At 33.2% G+C, this 19,269-nt stretch overlaps 2 protein-coding genes across 4 annotated transcripts; one reads left to right on the plus strand and one right to left on the minus strand.

Moving 5' to 3' along the window:
- Positions 1-528: 528 nt before the first annotated feature.
- On the minus strand, positions 529-12,586 carry LOC130629070 (beta-1,4-N-acetylgalactosaminyltransferase 3-like). 3 transcript variants are annotated; one of them, XR_008981898.1, is made up of 17 exons: positions 12,099-12,582; positions 10,956-11,074; positions 9,863-10,018; positions 9,496-9,679; positions 7,139-8,991; positions 6,924-6,979; positions 6,046-6,124; positions 5,645-5,675; positions 4,891-5,004; positions 4,683-4,732; positions 4,262-4,365; positions 3,793-3,865; positions 3,647-3,721; positions 3,137-3,215; positions 2,847-2,973; positions 1,521-1,993; positions 529-704 (listed from the first exon to the last, which is right to left on the minus strand). XR_008981898.1 is itself a non-coding variant. In XM_057442167.1 (16 exons), the coding sequence occupies exons 1-16, from the start codon at positions 12,241-12,243 to the stop codon at positions 1,867-1,869; spliced, it is 3,372 nt and encodes a 1,123-aa protein (XP_057298150.1). In that variant the 5' UTR covers positions 12,244-12,582; the 3' UTR covers positions 1,052-1,866. The 3 variants fall into 3 exon arrangements, 2 of the variants coding, with proteins under 2 accessions (XP_057298150.1, XP_057298151.1); XM_057442167.1 differs by lacking the exon at positions 529-704 and having other exon boundaries at positions 1,052-1,993; XM_057442168.1 differs by lacking the exons at positions 529-704; positions 1,521-1,993 and adding an exon at positions 2,585-2,751 and having other exon boundaries at positions 12,099-12,586.
- Positions 12,587-16,799: 4,213 nt separating this feature from the next.
- LOC130628922 (BET1-like protein) lies at positions 16,800-17,732 on the plus strand. Its single transcript, XM_057441980.1, has 4 exons — positions 16,800-16,885; positions 16,971-17,071; positions 17,187-17,243; positions 17,337-17,732. The coding sequence occupies exons 1-4, from the start codon at positions 16,858-16,860 to the stop codon at positions 17,502-17,504; spliced, it is 354 nt and encodes a 117-aa protein (XP_057297963.1). The 5' UTR covers positions 16,800-16,857; the 3' UTR covers positions 17,505-17,732.
- The last annotated feature ends 1,537 nt before the right edge of the window (positions 17,733-19,269 follow it).

Raw genomic sequence — 19,269 nt, forward strand, 5'->3', positions numbered from 1 at the left:
CAATGAGCAGTTTTTTCTAATGATCACTTTCAATTTCAGCGTTCCAGCCCGTAGCATAAAACTTTAAGTAACCGGCCATGTGCATTAATGTTTTTTGTCTGCAGCGCCCAATTTTTGACAGCTTTGAAAGTTGAGTCAGTTAACTTCCAAGCGTTTGCAGACGAGCACCTTTTTCAACAACTAATAATAGTCCCACAAGCACTGTCATCTTTGCGTAATGGAAATTGAGCATATTGAGCGCCAACGTTTAAACGCGGGGAGTTGTGGCTATGAAAACTTTAGGAGAAAGCGGCCTTTGGCGAGCTTACTCAATCTTAAACCAAGGCACAACTGAAGTCGATCACAATGTTATTAGGTTACCTCCCAGTGAATACCACCACTAACCTACTTCTTAATATAAAATTCAGACGACAAGTAATCTAACCCGTCGTCTAAAAAACCACGTCAGCACAAAAGCGGCTATTTTTCCCTCGGTAAGTGCCGAGAATAACTTAAGTGCTGTAAATGCTTACTCGATTAATGTCAAAGTTATAAGCAAATTATATTATTTTTATATTGCGTACAATTTGAAACATATAGCTATGGTTACATGGGTAAAATATTGGTACCTATTACAGCATATCAATTTTACGATATTGAAGTTTGACAAAACGCTTTTTTGTCTCATTCGGTAGTCCTGTATCCGAGGAAATAAATGCACGAATCTAAAGTAAATCACACCGTATGTGAAGAAAAATGTTGACCTTCGAAATTAAAACACATAAATAATATGTATATGTATATGTATATATATATATATATATATATATATATATATATATATATATATATATATATATATATATATATATATATATATATATATATATATATATATATATATATATATATATATATATATATATATATATATATATATATATATATATATATATATATATATATATATATATATATATATATATATATATATATATATATATATATATATATATATATATATATATATATATATATATATATATATATATATATATATATATATATATATATTCTGCATTAAATAAATAAATGGTATTATTGGAAGGAATTCAAAAAGCCTTTAAAATATTATTGCAAGTTTAGGTTTCGCCTTCTCTATTAGTCTCATATTTTCCTCTAAGCATAAAACATAGTTTCTTCCCAAAAGAACAAATCATATAAGAACGATTAAGCTATCACTTGGTCAAAATTTTAGACTGAATTTAGAGCTTTCGAGGCTTAAGAAAGCCTTGTTTTGTATGCATGAACCTAAAAACTCAAAAAAACTTATGATATGTTACTTTATCTTGTAATTTCAAGATAGTGTTGACATGAGCGAAACATCATCTGTATATATGTGTTGAAATAAATATATTACAAATACTAATTTCAATAAAAGCGATAATTCGAAACGTCGAAGATAAATTTAAAAAAAGCCTAAAAAATTATTACATTTTATCTTTTTTAAATAATAAAAACTTAAAAGCTTAAAATAATACCGTTGTAACAAGTTCCATTTATTTCTACTCATATTTTGTATTCACAGCCACATGACGTTTCTACTGATAACGAATAAAGGAGATTAAATGCATACTGTTCGAAAAAAAAGAGTGATACGTTTATACTTCCTCATATTACAAAGTAGATGATTAATTTATGTTGTCTCATGAAAGAAAAAAAGGTAGCGAGCGATGCGTCAAACGCAACAAAAAGGAAGTCTCTTTGTACTCCCTTTTCACAAGTCCCTCCCCCCTGGATGGTTTAATGGATGGTTTCTGATCACCCTACCCTTTTGGGCCTACAAACAATTTCATATTGAAACTGAATCGTTGGAGGTGGTGTTCCTTATAAGTTATATTCCTGTTTCAACGATGAAACAGATGGCGTAATCCACATGCCTTTTTTTGAATGATAATAATGATAAAATTTTGGTATTCGAAGACGCTCCACTTCTAAACCATGGGCTAACGTCCTAAATAAAAAAATACATGGTTTTATAAACAATACAACGCTATTTTCAACTCTTATAAAAACACACAAAAACCGAATCTTGCATGTTGTCAACCGAGTCTAACACCTTATATATCGGGTCTCATACAAGAAGCAGAGATTCTTAAAATGGTTACTGAAACATCTGCCTAACAGGATAAACGTTTTATTAAATTAGTTGACCAATATTGTAGTTAAATGAAGTGGAAGACGGATGATGAGAACATATATAATCCCTCCAACTGCGTCTTAACAGTTTTATTTATATCTTGTTTCCAGGGCGATCTGCCTTATACACCTCCACCACATCATCATAACGACTGCAGACAAAAGTTTCTTCGAATGAATACGCTTGCAAGTACTATTTTCTATAATAACAGCCGTATTTTTTTTTCGTAAGCAAAAAGTTCGCTAAAAACAACCTTGTGCGCTAAAAAGCGTGAATTAGCAATTAAATATGTATCAGCACAAGGGCTTTGTCGCTACACAGCGATCGCATAAACTGGGCCACAGAAATAACGATAAGTCGTTGGAACAATTGGGGTAGGGGTTGAATAAAGGAAAAGATGAATACTTCAACGAAAAGTGTTTATTGTTAGTTTGTTCAGTTAAAAACATCTCACTGCAGTGTACGTCATCATTCGTCTTTTATTTCTCCACACTCCGTGAATTCTGATGCCAAAGTGTATTGATGTTTCAGTTAAATACTCTGCTTATTTGAAGAAATTGATAAATGCGGGGCTGGAATAAATGCGGGTGTATGTGAAAAAGAAAATCATATGTTACAATAAACGTCTATAACGAGACGTACTAAAAACTATGTTCCGAGTACATACCTATCTAAAAATTCCCAATCTTCGCCACCCCATTTCGTTTTAAATTCTTTAGTATTCATACCACCAATGCGATCATAGTCAAATTTTGAAATAGCAAACAAACCATAACCTTGAATTTCCCATAAGCCTAAAATAAATAAATAAATTAATAAAAAGTCACAAGGGTCGTACAATTGCAGCATAACAACAAGATGTTGCTAAGGTGAACGAGTAAAGTGGATTTCTTCTTGCTGCTAGATGAAGGATTGCTCAAATAATTAAATCGTCAAAAAATATCTTCAGAAACTTACCATAAGGAAGTTCTGGTGTATAGCCACAGCTCAAGCGATGAACCATGGGAGCAAAGGCCATCTTACCTTTAATAGTGTGCTACGAAAAATAAAATCATAATTTGAAGGTTATACTGTGCAACTTTTATTGTACTTTAACCTAAGCAAAGACATGGAAAGATAAGTAAACCCGTAGCAGCTTTGAGCCGTAGGCCGTAGCAGCCTTGGTGGCCTTTGGGAAACCCCACATTTTTGTTACTCATGGTTAATATCGGGAATGCATTCTATAATTTTTTATTTTTTCTTCTACACTGTAAAGTGATCTGCAAAACATGGTAAAAAGGACTTCCACCCTTTGTTTTTATTGATGTCTCTAAAGATGATGCGTTTTTATGGACAGGAAAACAAATGGCTTCGTCCTGAAAAAAGCGTCGTAAAAAGTAGAGTCCAGTTAATTTCTTTTATTGTGCGTTTCAGTATCCAATGTGACCAAAAAACCTTGCACACAGATATTAGCGTTTTTATACTGACCTTCCTAATACTGTCAATTAATTGTGAGGGAATCACCAAATGGAGATCACATGTAAAGATAATATCCTCAGGATTCTAAAGTAAATAAAAAACTTTATACCATATCATATTAAACACGTCAACGAAAATTTGAAACAACGTGGTACCTTAACAGCATCGGCTCCAGCTTGTATACCCAGAGCGCGCTGGAAAGGACCATGTAAACGAATAACTTCGAACCTACGAAAGCAAGTCAAAATGACAATACAATACGGTGTTCAAATAAGAAAGATGCACGTAAAATAAAAATAAATGCATTCACATTAAGTGAAAACACAGGGCTTCCAAATTTCGCTGGCTTTATGCTGGTCATCTGTTAATATGTTTCTATTTATATAAGCAAGTGAAAGTTCTGGATTAGGTTGAGACGTGCGAAAAACACAATCAGGCTTGGTTGGTGTGTAAGTGAACAAGATAACATTAACATTAACACGATAAAATAACAATTAACTTGTCTCGTGTCATATCGATTATATCTTAAGCTCCAAACATCTATTTTATTGAACTTTACCTTTCCTCATTATTAATCTGATACAGCAACTAAATGGTCCTGGCATACTGACGCAGGAGACGCACCTTTTTAATTTGCTTTGTTTTAAACTCCTTTCGATGTCAATATCGGAACTGTTAAAATCGACAATGATGACATTGACGTGTGGATCGTTTCTTTCAAGCGCAATCTATAAAAAAATGGTGTCTTGCTTGTGAACAAGGATTACGAAGCTTGGCCGACAACTTGATATTAATTTTTGTATATCGCAAAAAAAAAATTAACACCTAGTTTATTTTGTTGATTTGTTATAATTTGGTCAGTATGCTTAACAAGTTTAATTCTAATGTTATCCAAGGATATACAATCCAATGTTTTTATGGTGAAGCTATGGTGCAACTAATTTTGAATAGACAAACAACGGGCATTCATATATCGACTAATGTTTTGTCCGTCCCAACAAAGTGAAGACTTTGTTAGACGCAAATCGAATTTTTAAAAACTAACCTCTTCCATATTGTCGATAAAATGTTGGACCCATCGTCCCTGGTCTTTTACTAAAACAAAATATTTTATTTTAGATGTTTTACCATATGATGAAAAACTGACACAGATCTGATTGTATGCTTCTTCCGTTATCGTCAACAGAAACGTTATGAGGCTTTCATTAAGCCTGAAAATTCTGACACTATAAGAAAAATATAACGTGAGATACCTGGAACAATAATATGCACTGTCGCATGTGGATTCCACTGAAAACCTTTGGGGTAGTATAGCTCTCCAAACGAAATATCTTGGTAGACATATTTTGATAACTGAATTATTTTATCTAAAAAATTAACAATTAATTGATTCCCCACACTTCACCTAATCTCCTTTTTTTTAAGAAATATATAAGCACTGTGGCTACATTTACGACGATAAAATTTTCAGGATCAAATACTTTTCTCTTATTCCAGTCACGTCATTTTATATAAGCACTGTGACCTCTGTCATGGAGCGATTGGTAAAAGAGTTATGAAGTTTTATATGAAAACAATAAGAATTACTAATATTTAAATAGAATTATTTTTGCATTTTATTTTTTACCCACTTTTCGTTCTGATGTTAATTTTTCTTTATCTCTATGTAATTTGTGTGAATAATAGGATGAACTAGTCGCAAGCACGCTAATGAATCCACAGAAATTCGTCCGTTGCTACACGTAGCTAACATTGTAGGCTCACAGACAGACAGTGCGCATTTAATTCAAGTTGAATGACGTTATAAAAATGGTCTAGATAGGTTCGTACTCTTTTTACATTTTTAGCTGCTCATTTCTGACAAATTACGTTTGGTGGATTTCTATGTTGGTAACGCTTAAATAGATGCCATAACAACGACAATAACAACAACAATAACAGCAAAAATGACAACAACAACAAAATGAGAACAAAAGAACAACATAAGCAATAACAGCAACATCCAACCTTCATTGTTTTGACTTTTAATACACAATTCCTAAAAAAAAAATATAAAAGTTTAAAGCTATAGCAATGTATTTTTTTGTTTAAGGACGATAAATACAAAGACATAGAAACACGTACATATGAGAATAAAAGGTGGGTATAATAATAAACATAAAACCTGAAATTCACCATGTGTTACATCCTTAACAACTGCTTTTAAGGACTTTCGAAATTATTACTGGCTAATTTTTTCCTTTTCCTGAGATTTTACCCCCCCCCCCCTCCCCCTAAATAATTAATAAATATATAAAAAAAAGATACATAAATAATAACTTCCTAACAAAAAATTAAGATCGCAAAAATAAGTGTTGTTATTCTACATTACACAATTCCGGAGTTAGAAGAAGTTACAGCATACTCACTAGTTCTATTAGGTAGCGGTTTCCTTTTAAAACGTCATGATTTTCTTCCACATTCACTATTCTTTTCAATGTATACTGCCTATAAAGACATCAGGAAACAACCCTTGTTAGCAAAATTTATAGCACAACACGAACTTCAAAACATAGGACAACCCTAATATCATCCAACCTTCTTATCTTCCGACATCTTTAAAATTCACATTAGAAAGGATAAGCCAAGACTGCAGGAAGCAAAGTGTTTTTAGGGACACAAGGGGTTACAATCTGGGCTCGAGGGGAAATATTTTTGCAAAAAGAACTGCTTAGATCATCCAAAAATGATGTAAATTGTGTTTAAACGGTTTATTTCGGTTTTGGTAGAAAAGGCGTTTATTTTTCTATTTTATATTTTAAAATGATTGGGGGTTATTGCTACATTTGCCCACCCCTCTTCCCCCCAATTGTGCTACGGGCCGAGTAAAAAATATCCTAAAAAAACTCCACCAATACTTTGGTTATCAAAAAACAACCTAATAACTCTATGGGCTTTCAAACACATCATAGATACATTGTTTTCATTGTTAAACTCCATCGCCGAAGTAAGCAGGATTGTTGGGTAGATATTAATAGATAGGAATTCTATTGGCACCAGTTAACATGAGCCGTTTCGTTTCATGTACACACTTCTTTGCAGTGCTGATTAATTTCAATTAGGTACTACTACACTTCTCCACTACCTCAATAGACTTTCATGTAACTTGAAAACCAACAGCCAATCTTAAGAACTAATACTCTGTGGTTTTAGTATCCAACATCAAAACTATTAATAAGTGCTACCTAGGTTTTGTACAGGACAAACCAACTTAAAAAGCTTTATCTGTTTTACTGTATTTACTAACCTGCCATGTTTCTTCTGTATAGCTTTCACATATTTGTTTACAATGGATTTAGCGACCTAGAACATCAATTAGTCTTTGTTACAAGAGGATCTGGAAAAAATTAATAAAATTTAAAAACAGAGTTAGTAAAGAGGTGGTTCAATAATCATATATAACGAAAAAAACAAAAAACAGAAACAAATAAATAAATAAATAAATTAAACAAAGAATCTTACATTTTCAGAAAGTTGGACATTTCCATCTGATTTGCAGTCAGATAAAAACGAGTTGTAGATCCACGAAAATTCTCTTTTGCGGGACTGGCCAAGATAATATATAGCTGGTCCAAATATGTCGTACAACCGTATCATCTGCGCATTATGTGCTAGGCTGACATTTGCCATGCTTGCTTTACCATTTAAAAAATAGATTTTTCGTGTCAATTTAGGTGGAATACGACCACCGAGGCTAACTGGCCTTCTATGTCTGTCACCGGCATAAGAACCTGTATAAATATTCTTTCGATATCGATTTGGATTGATTGAGTTACGATGTGCTAGTTTATTTTGAAGTTCAATTAAACGGTCAGACAAAGTGTTCGGTATATAAATAGGATTCTTTCTTTTGTAATTTTCCAGTGCATTAACAGGTAAACCTTCGTCTTCGAAAAGTGGAGTTTCTTTTTTTGAATGGGAACTTCTTAAAATGCGCCATGGTTTATTAGAATCGGTATGGGCACTGTTATCCACAGGACTGGACTTGTCATTCATTATTTCTTTGTTACTTAAATATTTTTTTAGTACTGGGATGTTCTTAAAGATTTCACTGTAAGGCATGTTTCCCAAAACACTTTTTGCTTTTGGATATTCTGCACCATGTCCTAGATAAGAATGTGGTTGGTTTAAAATATCAGAGTTTTTGGGATTGCTATGATTTGACTTGAGACTAAATAGTTTTCTTCCAAGCCTGACATATCCCTTTCCTTCACCTTTTGCTCCAATCATATTCTTGTGTTGGTCTTTGATAAACTTATTTTTTTTGGTGTTTTCATAAGGTTTTGTTTCTTGAAGTGAAGCTTTATCAACATTATCTTCGTTCACTACAGAAAGACTGGGCAAATAAGCATTCTCTCTTAAACCACCTTTTTGTCTTTTAACATTATTTCCTGTATAACTACTTGTCATGCGCTGTAAGATATTCTCGCTTGGTTTAAAATGATTTAAATATATATGATAATAATTTTTACTACTTTTTTCTGTTTTATTTCGTTTTTCTTCCCTATGGTTAATATTAGGTAAACTATTGCTGCTTGTATAAATTTTATAAGAATGCTTTTTCTTTTTATTTTGTTCTTTAATAATTTTTTCCCAGGGTATGAATGTCGTTGGTCGTACAGTTGTGCGTAGCATTTTATAATGGGAATCAAAAAACCGATGTTGCTCACAGTACTCATATTGCGTCATGTGAGTTAGTTCTGTGTGGTCATTTGGATAAACAGAAATTTCATGGATAAACTTCACACCTTCGTATCGTTTTGGTATGAATTCTACTTTATAACTTGGTTTGTAGTCAATCTCAGTCAAAATGTCATCAAAATTGTCATGCAGAACATGATAATGAAATCTATCACGAACGTCTTCAATACCAAACTGAAATCTTGATCGGTTGAACCAATATATAGTATTTTCATCCATTGCTGAAGAATTGAGATCACACGCTTTAGTTTCAGGAATGCAACGTGCATATTCATTAACATCATTGCTGCAGTCCACATCGGATATGTAGCTAGAAACGTATTCTGAAGAGATTGTTCGAATCCGTGGCCAGGATGGTGCTAACCAAGTTAATAATATATGATCTTTATTTGCAGCTTGCTTGTGCAAAGCCTCTATGTAGTACGCCTCTCCTTTAACCATGTATATTTGCTTTGATATCTGTGATTTGAACTGCTTAAAGTCAGCCACCCTTGTATTGGCAGGTCTTTTGGCTGTGCCAACAGAAACAATCTGTTTAATATCTTTAGGCGAGGACGAGTTGCTTAACCATACTTCGCAGTTGTCATCACAAGATACTGCAAATGTGTAGTTTCCTTCAAGAAAAAGAAGAAGAAAGTAAATAAAATGAGTAAAATCTAATCACCAGTAAGATACCTAAGAAAAGAAAAGAATAAGTGCTTATGAACTTGCCTTATATATTTGCAAACTTAAATTCCATACTTTTTAAAGAAGGACAGACATTTGCAATCTTTCAGTCTGCATTTTACCTAGCTCGTTTACAATTTTTTCTGTAAATCAGCATCAAATTCAATTTAGGTCGAATATAAGCAAAACAATAGCTGTTAAGGTTACTAATTTGCCATATTTAATGCGATTTTAATAAAAATGTTCTCATTCGAAATTTATTTCACCTTTCCCATATACAAACTTTATTCAGGTACTCCTTTTTTTTAAAAATTTTTTTTTTCCTCATTAAGACAACAAGTTCAGGAGAAATAAAGCTGTTATTTCGTTTTAAACTATTAAAAAAAAGCAAATCCAGCAATATTTTATTGGTACAAAACTCCATTAAGAAATATTGTTTAAAAATCTTATACCAGTCTCAGGAGGGTGCAAATAACCGAATATTCTTTCACCATATCCAGTTTCAAACCACTGTGCAAAAAAACGTGTAAGATTGGCTTTTACACTGGGATACAATGGAAAATGTCGGTTTCTTTTTAAATCTTCAATTCGCGAGCCACACCATCCCTCCCAGATATGAACATTCAATGTGCCAGGCTAAAATATGTAAAAAACAATAAAAAGGAAACACTAAAACAATTGTTTAACAATGGCTTTGAAAAAGATTTGTTTATTAAAAGATTTCCTTACAATTGTTTACTGTAAATAATAAATTTGGGAGAACTGCTGTAAAAAATGAGAAAACTTTGAGCCGCCTTTATCTGATATTTCAAGACATACCACAGAGACTGATGTTCTTTTCCTGGTCTTGATTGTTTTCCTTTGAAAATATATTGGGTCTTCATATTCTCTAGGAAAAACTTCAGGAGATTCTGTTAATTGTACAGAAATGTTACGCTGGAAAGTTGAAGGCTTCCTCGTTTCTAGAGAAATTCTCTAAAAAAAGATATGACAGTGAAAATGTGATAGGCTAAGTAATTTTATCACGTTAAACAACTACAATTTTAATGTGGCATATTCAATCAATACATATACTTTATCTAAAAAACTACCCTAGACACAATATTTGAGGAATTGACCAAACAGCATGCCAATAAGCTGCAGTCAGCAGGCTGAAAAAGGCTTACTGCAGGGATGTAGGCCAAATAAACAATACCAAAAATACACTAGCTGCAATTTCCACAAAATCTATATATTATGGAACAATCTGCTCTATATCAAAAAATGTTTTAAAAATCAGTAAATGGGGGTGAGCTGATGTCAGCAAAAATAGTACCATTTAAAATTTTGGATTTAACTAAATATAAAATCCTAAAAATTCTGTTGTAAACATTAGTCCACTTTGAACATCAACAAGTGAACTTTGACAATTTTGTAACAAGTGTTCCTTTGATACCTTTTCATTATGTCTAGCATTGTAGTATGTATCTTTACTATACATACACATCAATTTCTGTGAGGTATGTTAGAAAAATTTAGAAAAAGTAGTCTGTTCACAAAATACAGGCATAGTATCACAGGGAAAGGGGAGTTTGCAGCTGAGTAAGATAATTAAGGTAGAGCATTTTTGGAACTTTTTGTCCAACCACTCTGCATTTAGAATTACCATGCCTACATCTATATTATAATACTTGCTGTCTGTAAGTCAATTTAAAAACAAGGGGTTTTGTAATTGAAAACTTCAATTTGCACCTATAATCATAGCAATAACCCCTGTCAAAGTAAATCTTATTTCTTCATACTAACAACTGGCAAGACTGCACTAAATAGCAATGAAGAAAATATGTGCAAGGGGTGATCCAACTATTAATAACTGAGTTCATCATATAGCACAAATGGCAGAGGTTTTCACAAAAATATAATAATTTATTACTAAATCCAGCTGCCTGTCCTTTTCATAATCCTGTAGAATCGTTTGAAGATGTTTTTCCATGTTTACTATATATTCGTCTGTAATGATAAAGCTCTCTTTTTGTTCCTCTACCATGTGACCTTTAGTAAAAATTATAACTTTATATAAAAGAACAAACACATGCTATTATTCAGTTTCACAGATTTACAAGACAAAAATTTATGAATATTTTTTGCAGATGATTTGAATATTTTAAAATCTTTGACAGAAATTTTTATTTTGTGAACAAATAGATTTAACTTCTTGGAGTTATGAAAGAGATTAGCATTGCATTGACCTCTATTATGTATCTTATTTTTTCATTCCCTTTCTGATCTTTATCCTACACAAAAAAGCAATGACTGTACTTGCAAAAAAGAAAATAAACTTCCTTTTAGACAGACCTAAAATCATTGAGAATTAGTTTTAAAAATGATTTTACTTTAAAAAATTCCAATAATTGCTCCCCTTATTAGTTAAATAAGAAAGTCACACTAATCAGCGACGCATCCAGGATTTTTTTTGGGGATACCAGACTGCTGAAACAAAACAGTCAGTGTTTGTAAATAAAAAAAAGACTCAAGGTTTGTAATAATGATTTTCACTAAATTATTAGTCTTGGCTTTTGTATCGAATTCTGATACGCCCGTCTTGATGTTATTTCTATTTCCCAACATGATGCATAACTTACACTTATATGCACAAGAACATGACTGGCTAAACTCGATTTATCAAATGAAATAAACATGGCGGCAACCCTGCTAAAAATTCGATCGTTTCTTTTCTTGCTTTTTCGATTTAATTTAGTAGAAGTAAAGTAGAAAGTCAAAAGTTCACAGTCTACCGATATCGAATTCCCACTGGATATGTCGCTGCTAATCTCACTGCAATTACAGCTAGACGAATCTTGCGAGGCTTCAATTCCTGGAGATCTATCTAAAACTGTAGGATTTATATTTGCAAAACGTGTCCTGAGAAATATATTTACAGGATTTATTTTTGAACCAATACCAGACAAACATTTTCAGTCACACACGTTTCTGAAAATGGGTGCTTTAAAAAAGATCTACGAATAATCCCCAAGAAGACACCATTTCATGTCAACTTTTAAAAAATAAAATATACCTGTGTATTTTCCATATTCTTCTCTCTGAGCAAGCCATTGTCGCCTATATTTTTGATTATATGAAGTAATAAATGAAGTGCCATACAAGACCAACACAACAGTAAGGATCAATACAAATCCCTTAGCCAGTTTGTACCTTCCCATATCTCAACTAACATTTTTGAGCATTTTTTTATATCTAGTAAACTATGGAAAACAAAAAAAGTTATTGCTATATGAATATTAACCTACGTTGTCAACAATACTTCTTAAGAGGAGGGTTAAATGTCCTCTACTATACCTTAGTGTAAAGGGGAAATTTTGGAAGTCCTGTTGAAAACCACAGAGCCCAATTTGTAAATAGATGGCTGCAAAACAATGCCAAAGCTCTTAATTAATTCAGTTTCTCAGATAAACAGTATTAATAAGACTCTAAAGTGTCAGACTAATGTGCACGGTAGGACAGGTTTCAGGTATGCACATCAACAGAGTGTAACCCAGATATCACATCACAGGATAGAATGTCTAGTTTTAGTACACAGAGTGGCAGTTATTGGTACAATCCTCAGCTGAGTCATATCCTAGACTATAAAAGTGTAAATTGATCCTTTTTGCATAACGTTCTATTCAGCATGAGCATAGGAATAACAATTTAGGCAGTTGTCTAGTTGAGTGGATGTTGTGCTTACACAATTTCCGTAACTCAAATGAGAGCTTTAAATGCACTAGTACCATCTTTGCGGGACCTACATTGATAACAGTGCCATTAGGAACTGAAGAGGCTATCCTGGGTAAATAATAGTAATAATGAGGGGGATAATTGGGTAAGAAAGTGTAGAGACTTGATAGTTCCTGGGGCAAAGCCCAGAGGCAGACCAAGAAAGACTTGGCAGGAGGTTATAAGGACAGACTTGATACAGAGGAAGTTGAGTTTAGATCTAACACAGTCTAGAATAGATTGGAAGAGGGTCATTTATACTAGCATGGAAAACGGACGTTAAATCGAGAATGGTGATGAATGATAAAATAGGTAAAAACATAGATCTGTTGATATATTGTGGTCAGAGAGTCAGGTAAAGATGAGCTTTAGAAAGATTTGTTGAAATAGGAACGCAAGGTACACACTTTTCGATTGGTAATAGTAATGGAAACGGAGGTGGTGGCATAATTATAGTAGAGATGTGGGTACACAAAATTGTGTGTGTTAATAGTTATATTATAGTGATAAAATCTTTGATAGGTAATACAAACATCACTGATGTGTCAGTTTTTGCTGCACAGTGTGGACTCACTAAAGAAGATGAGAATAAATTCAAGATGAGTTAATAGTATGTAACACCAAGGTTTAGAGACAGTGAGTTGTCACGGGCATGGCAACTTTGATTGTCATGTTGGGAAGTCAGATTAAGCACAGAGGCTATGGATTTGAAAGAAGAATTAAGGAAGGTAAGAGATTGCTGGAGTATTGAAATGGATACAGACATGGTTGTTTGCAACACAACATTCAGTAAGGGGCACATGAGGCCAATAACATATAATTGTGGTTGTCAGGCACAGTTAGATTACCTCCTGGTTAGAAAGTCACACAAGAAGGTGATGAAAGATGAAGTACATAAGGGAAAGAGTGTGCATCCTAGCATAGGTTACTGGTTTGTGATATTGTCAGCTTACACAGTGTTCATGACACCAAGGGGAAGTATTGGCTCTGGAAAGTCTGGAAGCTGAAGGAAGACATTGTAGCAAGATAAATTTAGTGCAAAAAAAAGTTTAGGAGTTTGCCCAGAATAGTCATTGTGATAAGGAGGATAGACTATTTTGAATAATTGTCTTTTAGAAGATTCTGATGATACCTGTGGGTGAACAAAAGAACCAGCTAGACATACAGGCAGACCTGATGGCAGAATAGCGAGGTTGACCAGTACATAAAAACAAAGAGGAAACTTTGCAATTTTATTGGGATCAGGATAATTTGATGCAGCAGATAGGGTAAAGTGTCTGGGAAAAGATTATAACAGATGGTGTTATCCGAGTGAGTGGCAATTCTGAGGAATGAGATAATAGCTGAGCCATTAACTGCTCCCCCAGTTTCACTAGCTAAGCGATTTTAATTTCCAAATTTGGTACTTTAAGTTATTTTTTTTAATAATTTATTATTTTCATTTATATTACCAGTTCTACACATTTTTATTTTTTCATAATTTTTACTCTTTGAGATCACTCGCTTAGACAAAATTATTGAAGGTTGGGACACACAATTTATCGCACAGGTTCTTTTTTTTATTGATAGGTCTAGTTCGGCCTATGTACCGCAATGCTACATTAGTCGTGTCAGGATTATAGATTCACTTAGTAACAAATTTAGCATTAGCGTTGGGGTATATCAAAGTTCTGTACTTAATATGTTATTGTTTGTTTTAGTTTTAGAAGCACTGTTAATGGTATTTAGAACATGGTGTCCATGGAAGTTATTGCATGCAGATGATTTAGTTCTCATAGCAGAACTGATGAAAAAATAGTAAAAGTGTTTAAGAAGTAAAAGAAAGGACTGGAAAAGGGTTAAAAGGGAATGCAGCAAAGTCTAATGATCAGATATCATTAAAGATACGGTACCCCCCTGAGACACATTCAGTATTTTCATAATATCTCATCCGCTCGCATATTAACCCTAGCAAATATATATATTCTGAAAGCCAAATAAATTTTCTCCAGTGATGATAAAATATTTCCATAAAAAAAATCCAAAAAGGAGAAAAAAATTAGATACAAAAACTCACCCTTTAAGTTTATTTTGTCGAACACTTCCTTCAGTACACTTTTCGTTCCTTGAAAAACATATGATTGGGAAGCTCTTATTCAGCTCTACAAAACTTTTTTTACTAAAAACAACATGTGTTTCCGAAAATATAGCATATTTTGTGTTACAATAGCTGTTTTATGACTGATATTTATCTATTTTTAAGCATGATAGATCAATAACTTAATATTTCCTCACTTTCTGCATTAGAAAAAGCAATGTTCTGTAGCCAAAGATATAATTATCGCAACAAACTTGTTTTCATACAAATGCAACAAGATGGAAGGAAATGTCCAACAAAAATATATACCGTAATGACTGAAAAATTTTTATGGGAAAAAGCAAATCAAAGATCTTTGCTTTTACCTGCAAAAATCATGATGAAGGAATGTTACACCCACTTAAACACTATGAATAATTAATAACTCTTGAATATTTTATTAAAAATTGAAGGCAAAGTGTTTTCGCAAAACTTTGGGCCTTGTTATTGTTAAACGGACAACAGGATAACATAACATAACAGGATAAAAACAAAAAAAAGTTTTGTTTGTTGTATCGAACTGCACATGCTCAGATACAATTCGGCGCTCAATTCGCTTCGTGAAAATCCGCCTTAAAAGATTTTATCACTCTTAACAATAAATATTTCTGATTCTTTTTTAAAAATATCAAGAAAATATGTCAAAGAATCAAAATTAAAAAAAAAAATTTTTTTTTAAAAAGTGACCCTGAACGGGGTTACTGTATCCTTAAAGCCAAGTGTGACCTTGTAGTTTAGAAGTGACCTTGTTGAGTTTGAAGGAGAGGGTTTACTTATTTTTTTTCAGACTTTGGGCCATAAGAACATTGTGGCATTTAACATTGTGACGACGTAGATTAGTGGTTATATCCCGCGTACTCCGTGCGGGAGAACCGGGTTCGATTCCTCTTGACGGCGATTCAACATGGGCAAGTGAATGTTACCATAGCCCTGGGTTAACCCAAGCCATGTGAGGGAAATTGGGGAGATGACTCCATGTATGGGCCTTTGGATGTTGCCAGGAGTTGTCTAAGTAGAGCACAGGCCCTAATTGGGTCTGCGTAGCTCAAAATGAGCATTAAATACTCTAGGACTCTCCATCTAAGGCATGATGGCCCCTTCTAGAAAAAATAGACAAGGTATATCCCTCAATATTAATGAGGCTAGCCATGTAAAATTTGCACATCTATCCATCTATCTATCTATCTATCTATCTAGAAGTGCCGTGGAGTTGCAAAGTTAAGAGCTGACATATATAGTTTCTATGTACGCATTGCCAAGGTGAGACAAAGTTTTTTCCAGCTTTAATGATGTAACACTGGCTTGTTATTGATAGTTAAGTACTAATAGCATTAGAGATGTTATACAGAAAAGAAGATTGAGTAAGTTGGGACAATTGGAAAAAAGGGAGAATAATTGGATAAGGAGGAAGTATACTGCTAGCTAGATACTTGATAGTGCTTGGGGCAAAGTAAAAGATATAGACCAAGTAAGAATTGGCATGAAATAAAAAATTCCTCAAATGAACATCTTCCAATATGAAAAAAAGTATATTTTGCTTATTAGGCCCAGAAATATGAATGTATTAACGCGCTCTGGACACTACTCTGGACTGCGGGATAGATCGATTTCCTCCTAAAGCTGATTGCTATACTATAGCTTTCACGCAGCTTAACTCCTAACTCTTGGAATTTAGAAAAAAAGTATTTGAATAATAATTACAGTAGGAAAAGTCATAACAAGTCAATAACCACGTGCATCAACTAGAGCAAAAGATCAAATCCCACCAAACCAAAGCGTCGCTTTGTTTACATCCAGACATTCGCCATGTTTTATGACGTCGAGATAATGCTCCTTAAATTTTACAGAATGGTGGAATGCATGCATTCTCAAATACATGTGCCCTTTTTTACCGTTCCGTAGAGTAACATACAAATCGTGATTTCGGATGTAAACATCAGGCAATATGGCGTCCTGGAAGGGACGAGATGGAGGTAACTTTTTCATTATTCATTTTCAATCTTCACAAAGCAAAATGTATGCTCATAACTGTTAAAGTAAATGAAAATGTTTTTACAGGCCGAGCGTCTTACCACAAAGTTCCAAATGATGACATGCTGGAACAAGAAAACGACAGAATGGTGTCTACGCTCGCTTCAAAAATTAGTAGTTTAAAAAATGTAAGAATTTTTTCTCTAATTTCCCCTAACATACTGGCATAAATTTCCTTTAATTCACAGGGAAAGGTGAAAGAAATTTTTATTTAGCTACGTTCTTAACATTTCTATATTGTAGATAGCAATTGATATCGACAACGAAGCAAAGTACCAAAATAAATATGTTGGAGAAATGGTATGTGTTGGTATGTATGTGACAACAGGGTCCTGCTGATATTATTGACCATTACATATACTTTTTCCCACTTCTCTCTACCTTAATATTTAGACAGATGATTTTGATTCTGCTGGTGGATTTCTTGGTAGTAGCATGAATCGATTGAACACTATGATTGCATCATCAACTGGCAATCGAAAAATGATGTGTTACTTAATTTTATTTTTGGTATGTGGATTCTTCTTATGTTGGTATCTTGTTGGTCGATTCAGAAGCTGAAGACAACTATGGGTTGATTGATGCAGCTGTTTTTTAGCAGATCTTTTTTAGCAAGCCACATTTCCTCGGAAGACAAAGAAACTATGATGTTTTGATAGCAAAATAACAATATATTTAAATGTTACACTATTATGAATTTTGAATATGGAATGTTGATATGGTACAAAGGCATGAACATTGTGTTATATCCAACACTGCATAAGTGCAATAAAGTTTTAATACACAAAATATTGAAATGACTTTTTGGTATATGCTATATATATATATATATATATATATATATATATATATATATATATATATATATATATATATATATATATATATATATATATATATATATATATATATATATATATATATATATATATATATATATATATATATATATATATATATATATATATATATATATATATATATATATATATATATATATATATATATATATATATATATATATATATATATATATATATATATATATATATTATATATATATATATATATATATATTATATATATATATATATATATTATATATATATATATATATATATATATATATATTATATATATATATATATATATATATATATATATATATATATATACCATATATTTAACTTGTAATAACAAATTAGAGTGCTCGATGTAAAATCATACAGAGCCTTAATAATATTGGTAAGGTTAAAAAGTAAATACGACTTGTATACAACTTAAAGTTTCACGCATCATGCGATCATCAGGTATACATATAAAGTATAAAAAACTTTTACAAACGTTTTATATAAACTGCTAGTAATCACTTTAAATATACCATATCAAGATAATTATCTTAACCATTGTAATTCAATAAAAACTTTCTTTCGTGCAAACACTTAGACAGCAATTCAGATCTTTTATTTAAAAGGTGTGGGTGCTTTGACGTCAATATTTCAAACTTTTCGACCAAGCATAGGGCGCACCGCTTTGTGATGTTGGTGTAGGGGGCCACCCTTTTTTTTACAGACCACTTCAGGGTGTATGGTGCTTTTTCGTCCTTGAGCTCCCAGATGTACTTGGCAAGTGTCGTTTTCGCAAGGTGTCTGTGCTGAAAGGATGATTTGTGGACGCCATAACGCAACTTAAACTTTCCACTGGCTAGGCCAATGTACAGTTTGGTTGGTTTTTCTGGGCTCGCTACTTCGCAATTATAAATGCTCAAAGAACAGACCGAATGCGAAAGGAGATCGTGAAAACCTTCAAGAGTTTCGGTTTCAGTATCGAAATTGAAGCAAACCTAAAGGAAGTTGACTTCTTGGACGTTACACTCAACCTCACCGAGAAAGTGTTTCGGCCATACAAGAAGCCCAACGACAAAATCCTTTACGTGCACACGTCGTCGAACCACCCACCCAACATCCTAAAGCAACTGCCACAATCGATAGCCGAGCGTCTTGCGCAGAACTCCTCCAACGAAACCGTGTTCAACGAAACCAAACCTGAATACGAAGATGCGCTAAAGCAAAGCGGGTACACCGACAAACTAGCGTACAAGAAGAACGTGCCAAAAGCTAGCCGAAACCGTTCGAGAAACATCATATGGTTCAACCCACCATATAACAAGAACGTTGAAACGAAAGTCGCCCAAGTGTTCCTGAAGCTCATCGACAAACACTTCGGAAAAAACAGCGCTCTGCACAAGATCCTGAACAGGAACAATGTGAAAGTGAGCTATTCCTGCACGCGAAACTTCGAGCGAATCGTCAAAAGCCACAATGCA

The sequence above is a fragment of the Hydractinia symbiolongicarpus genome, chromosome 15, assembly GCF_029227915.1.
Source record: "Hydractinia symbiolongicarpus strain clone_291-10 chromosome 15, HSymV2.1, whole genome shotgun sequence".
Classification (NCBI taxonomy): domain Eukaryota; kingdom Metazoa; phylum Cnidaria; class Hydrozoa; order Anthoathecata; family Hydractiniidae; genus Hydractinia; species Hydractinia symbiolongicarpus.

Bases quoted from the DNA above. Each gene is read 5' to 3' on its own strand.
- LOC130629070 (XM_057442167.1), bottom strand. From the start codon at position 12,243: ATGGGAAGGTACAAACTGGCTAAGGGATTTGTATTGATCCTTACTGTT. The intron at 8,992-9,495 runs GTATAAGATTTT...TTTTTCTTGAAG, and splicing joins TTTGCACCCTCCTGAGACTG to GAAACTACACATTTGCAGTA. The intron at 6,980-7,138 runs GTAAGATTCTTT...TTGATGTTCTAG, and splicing joins ATGTCCAACTTTCTGAAAAT to GTCGCTAAATCCATTGTAAA.
- LOC130628922 (XM_057441980.1), top strand. From the start codon at position 16,858: ATGGCGTCCTGGAAGGGACGAGATGGAG. The intron at 16,886-16,970 runs GTAACTTTTTCA...ATGTTTTTACAG, and splicing joins CTGGAAGGGACGAGATGGAG to GCCGAGCGTCTTACCACAAA. The intron at 17,244-17,336 runs GTATGTGTTGGT...CTTAATATTTAG, and splicing joins ATAAATATGTTGGAGAAATG to ACAGATGATTTTGATTCTGC.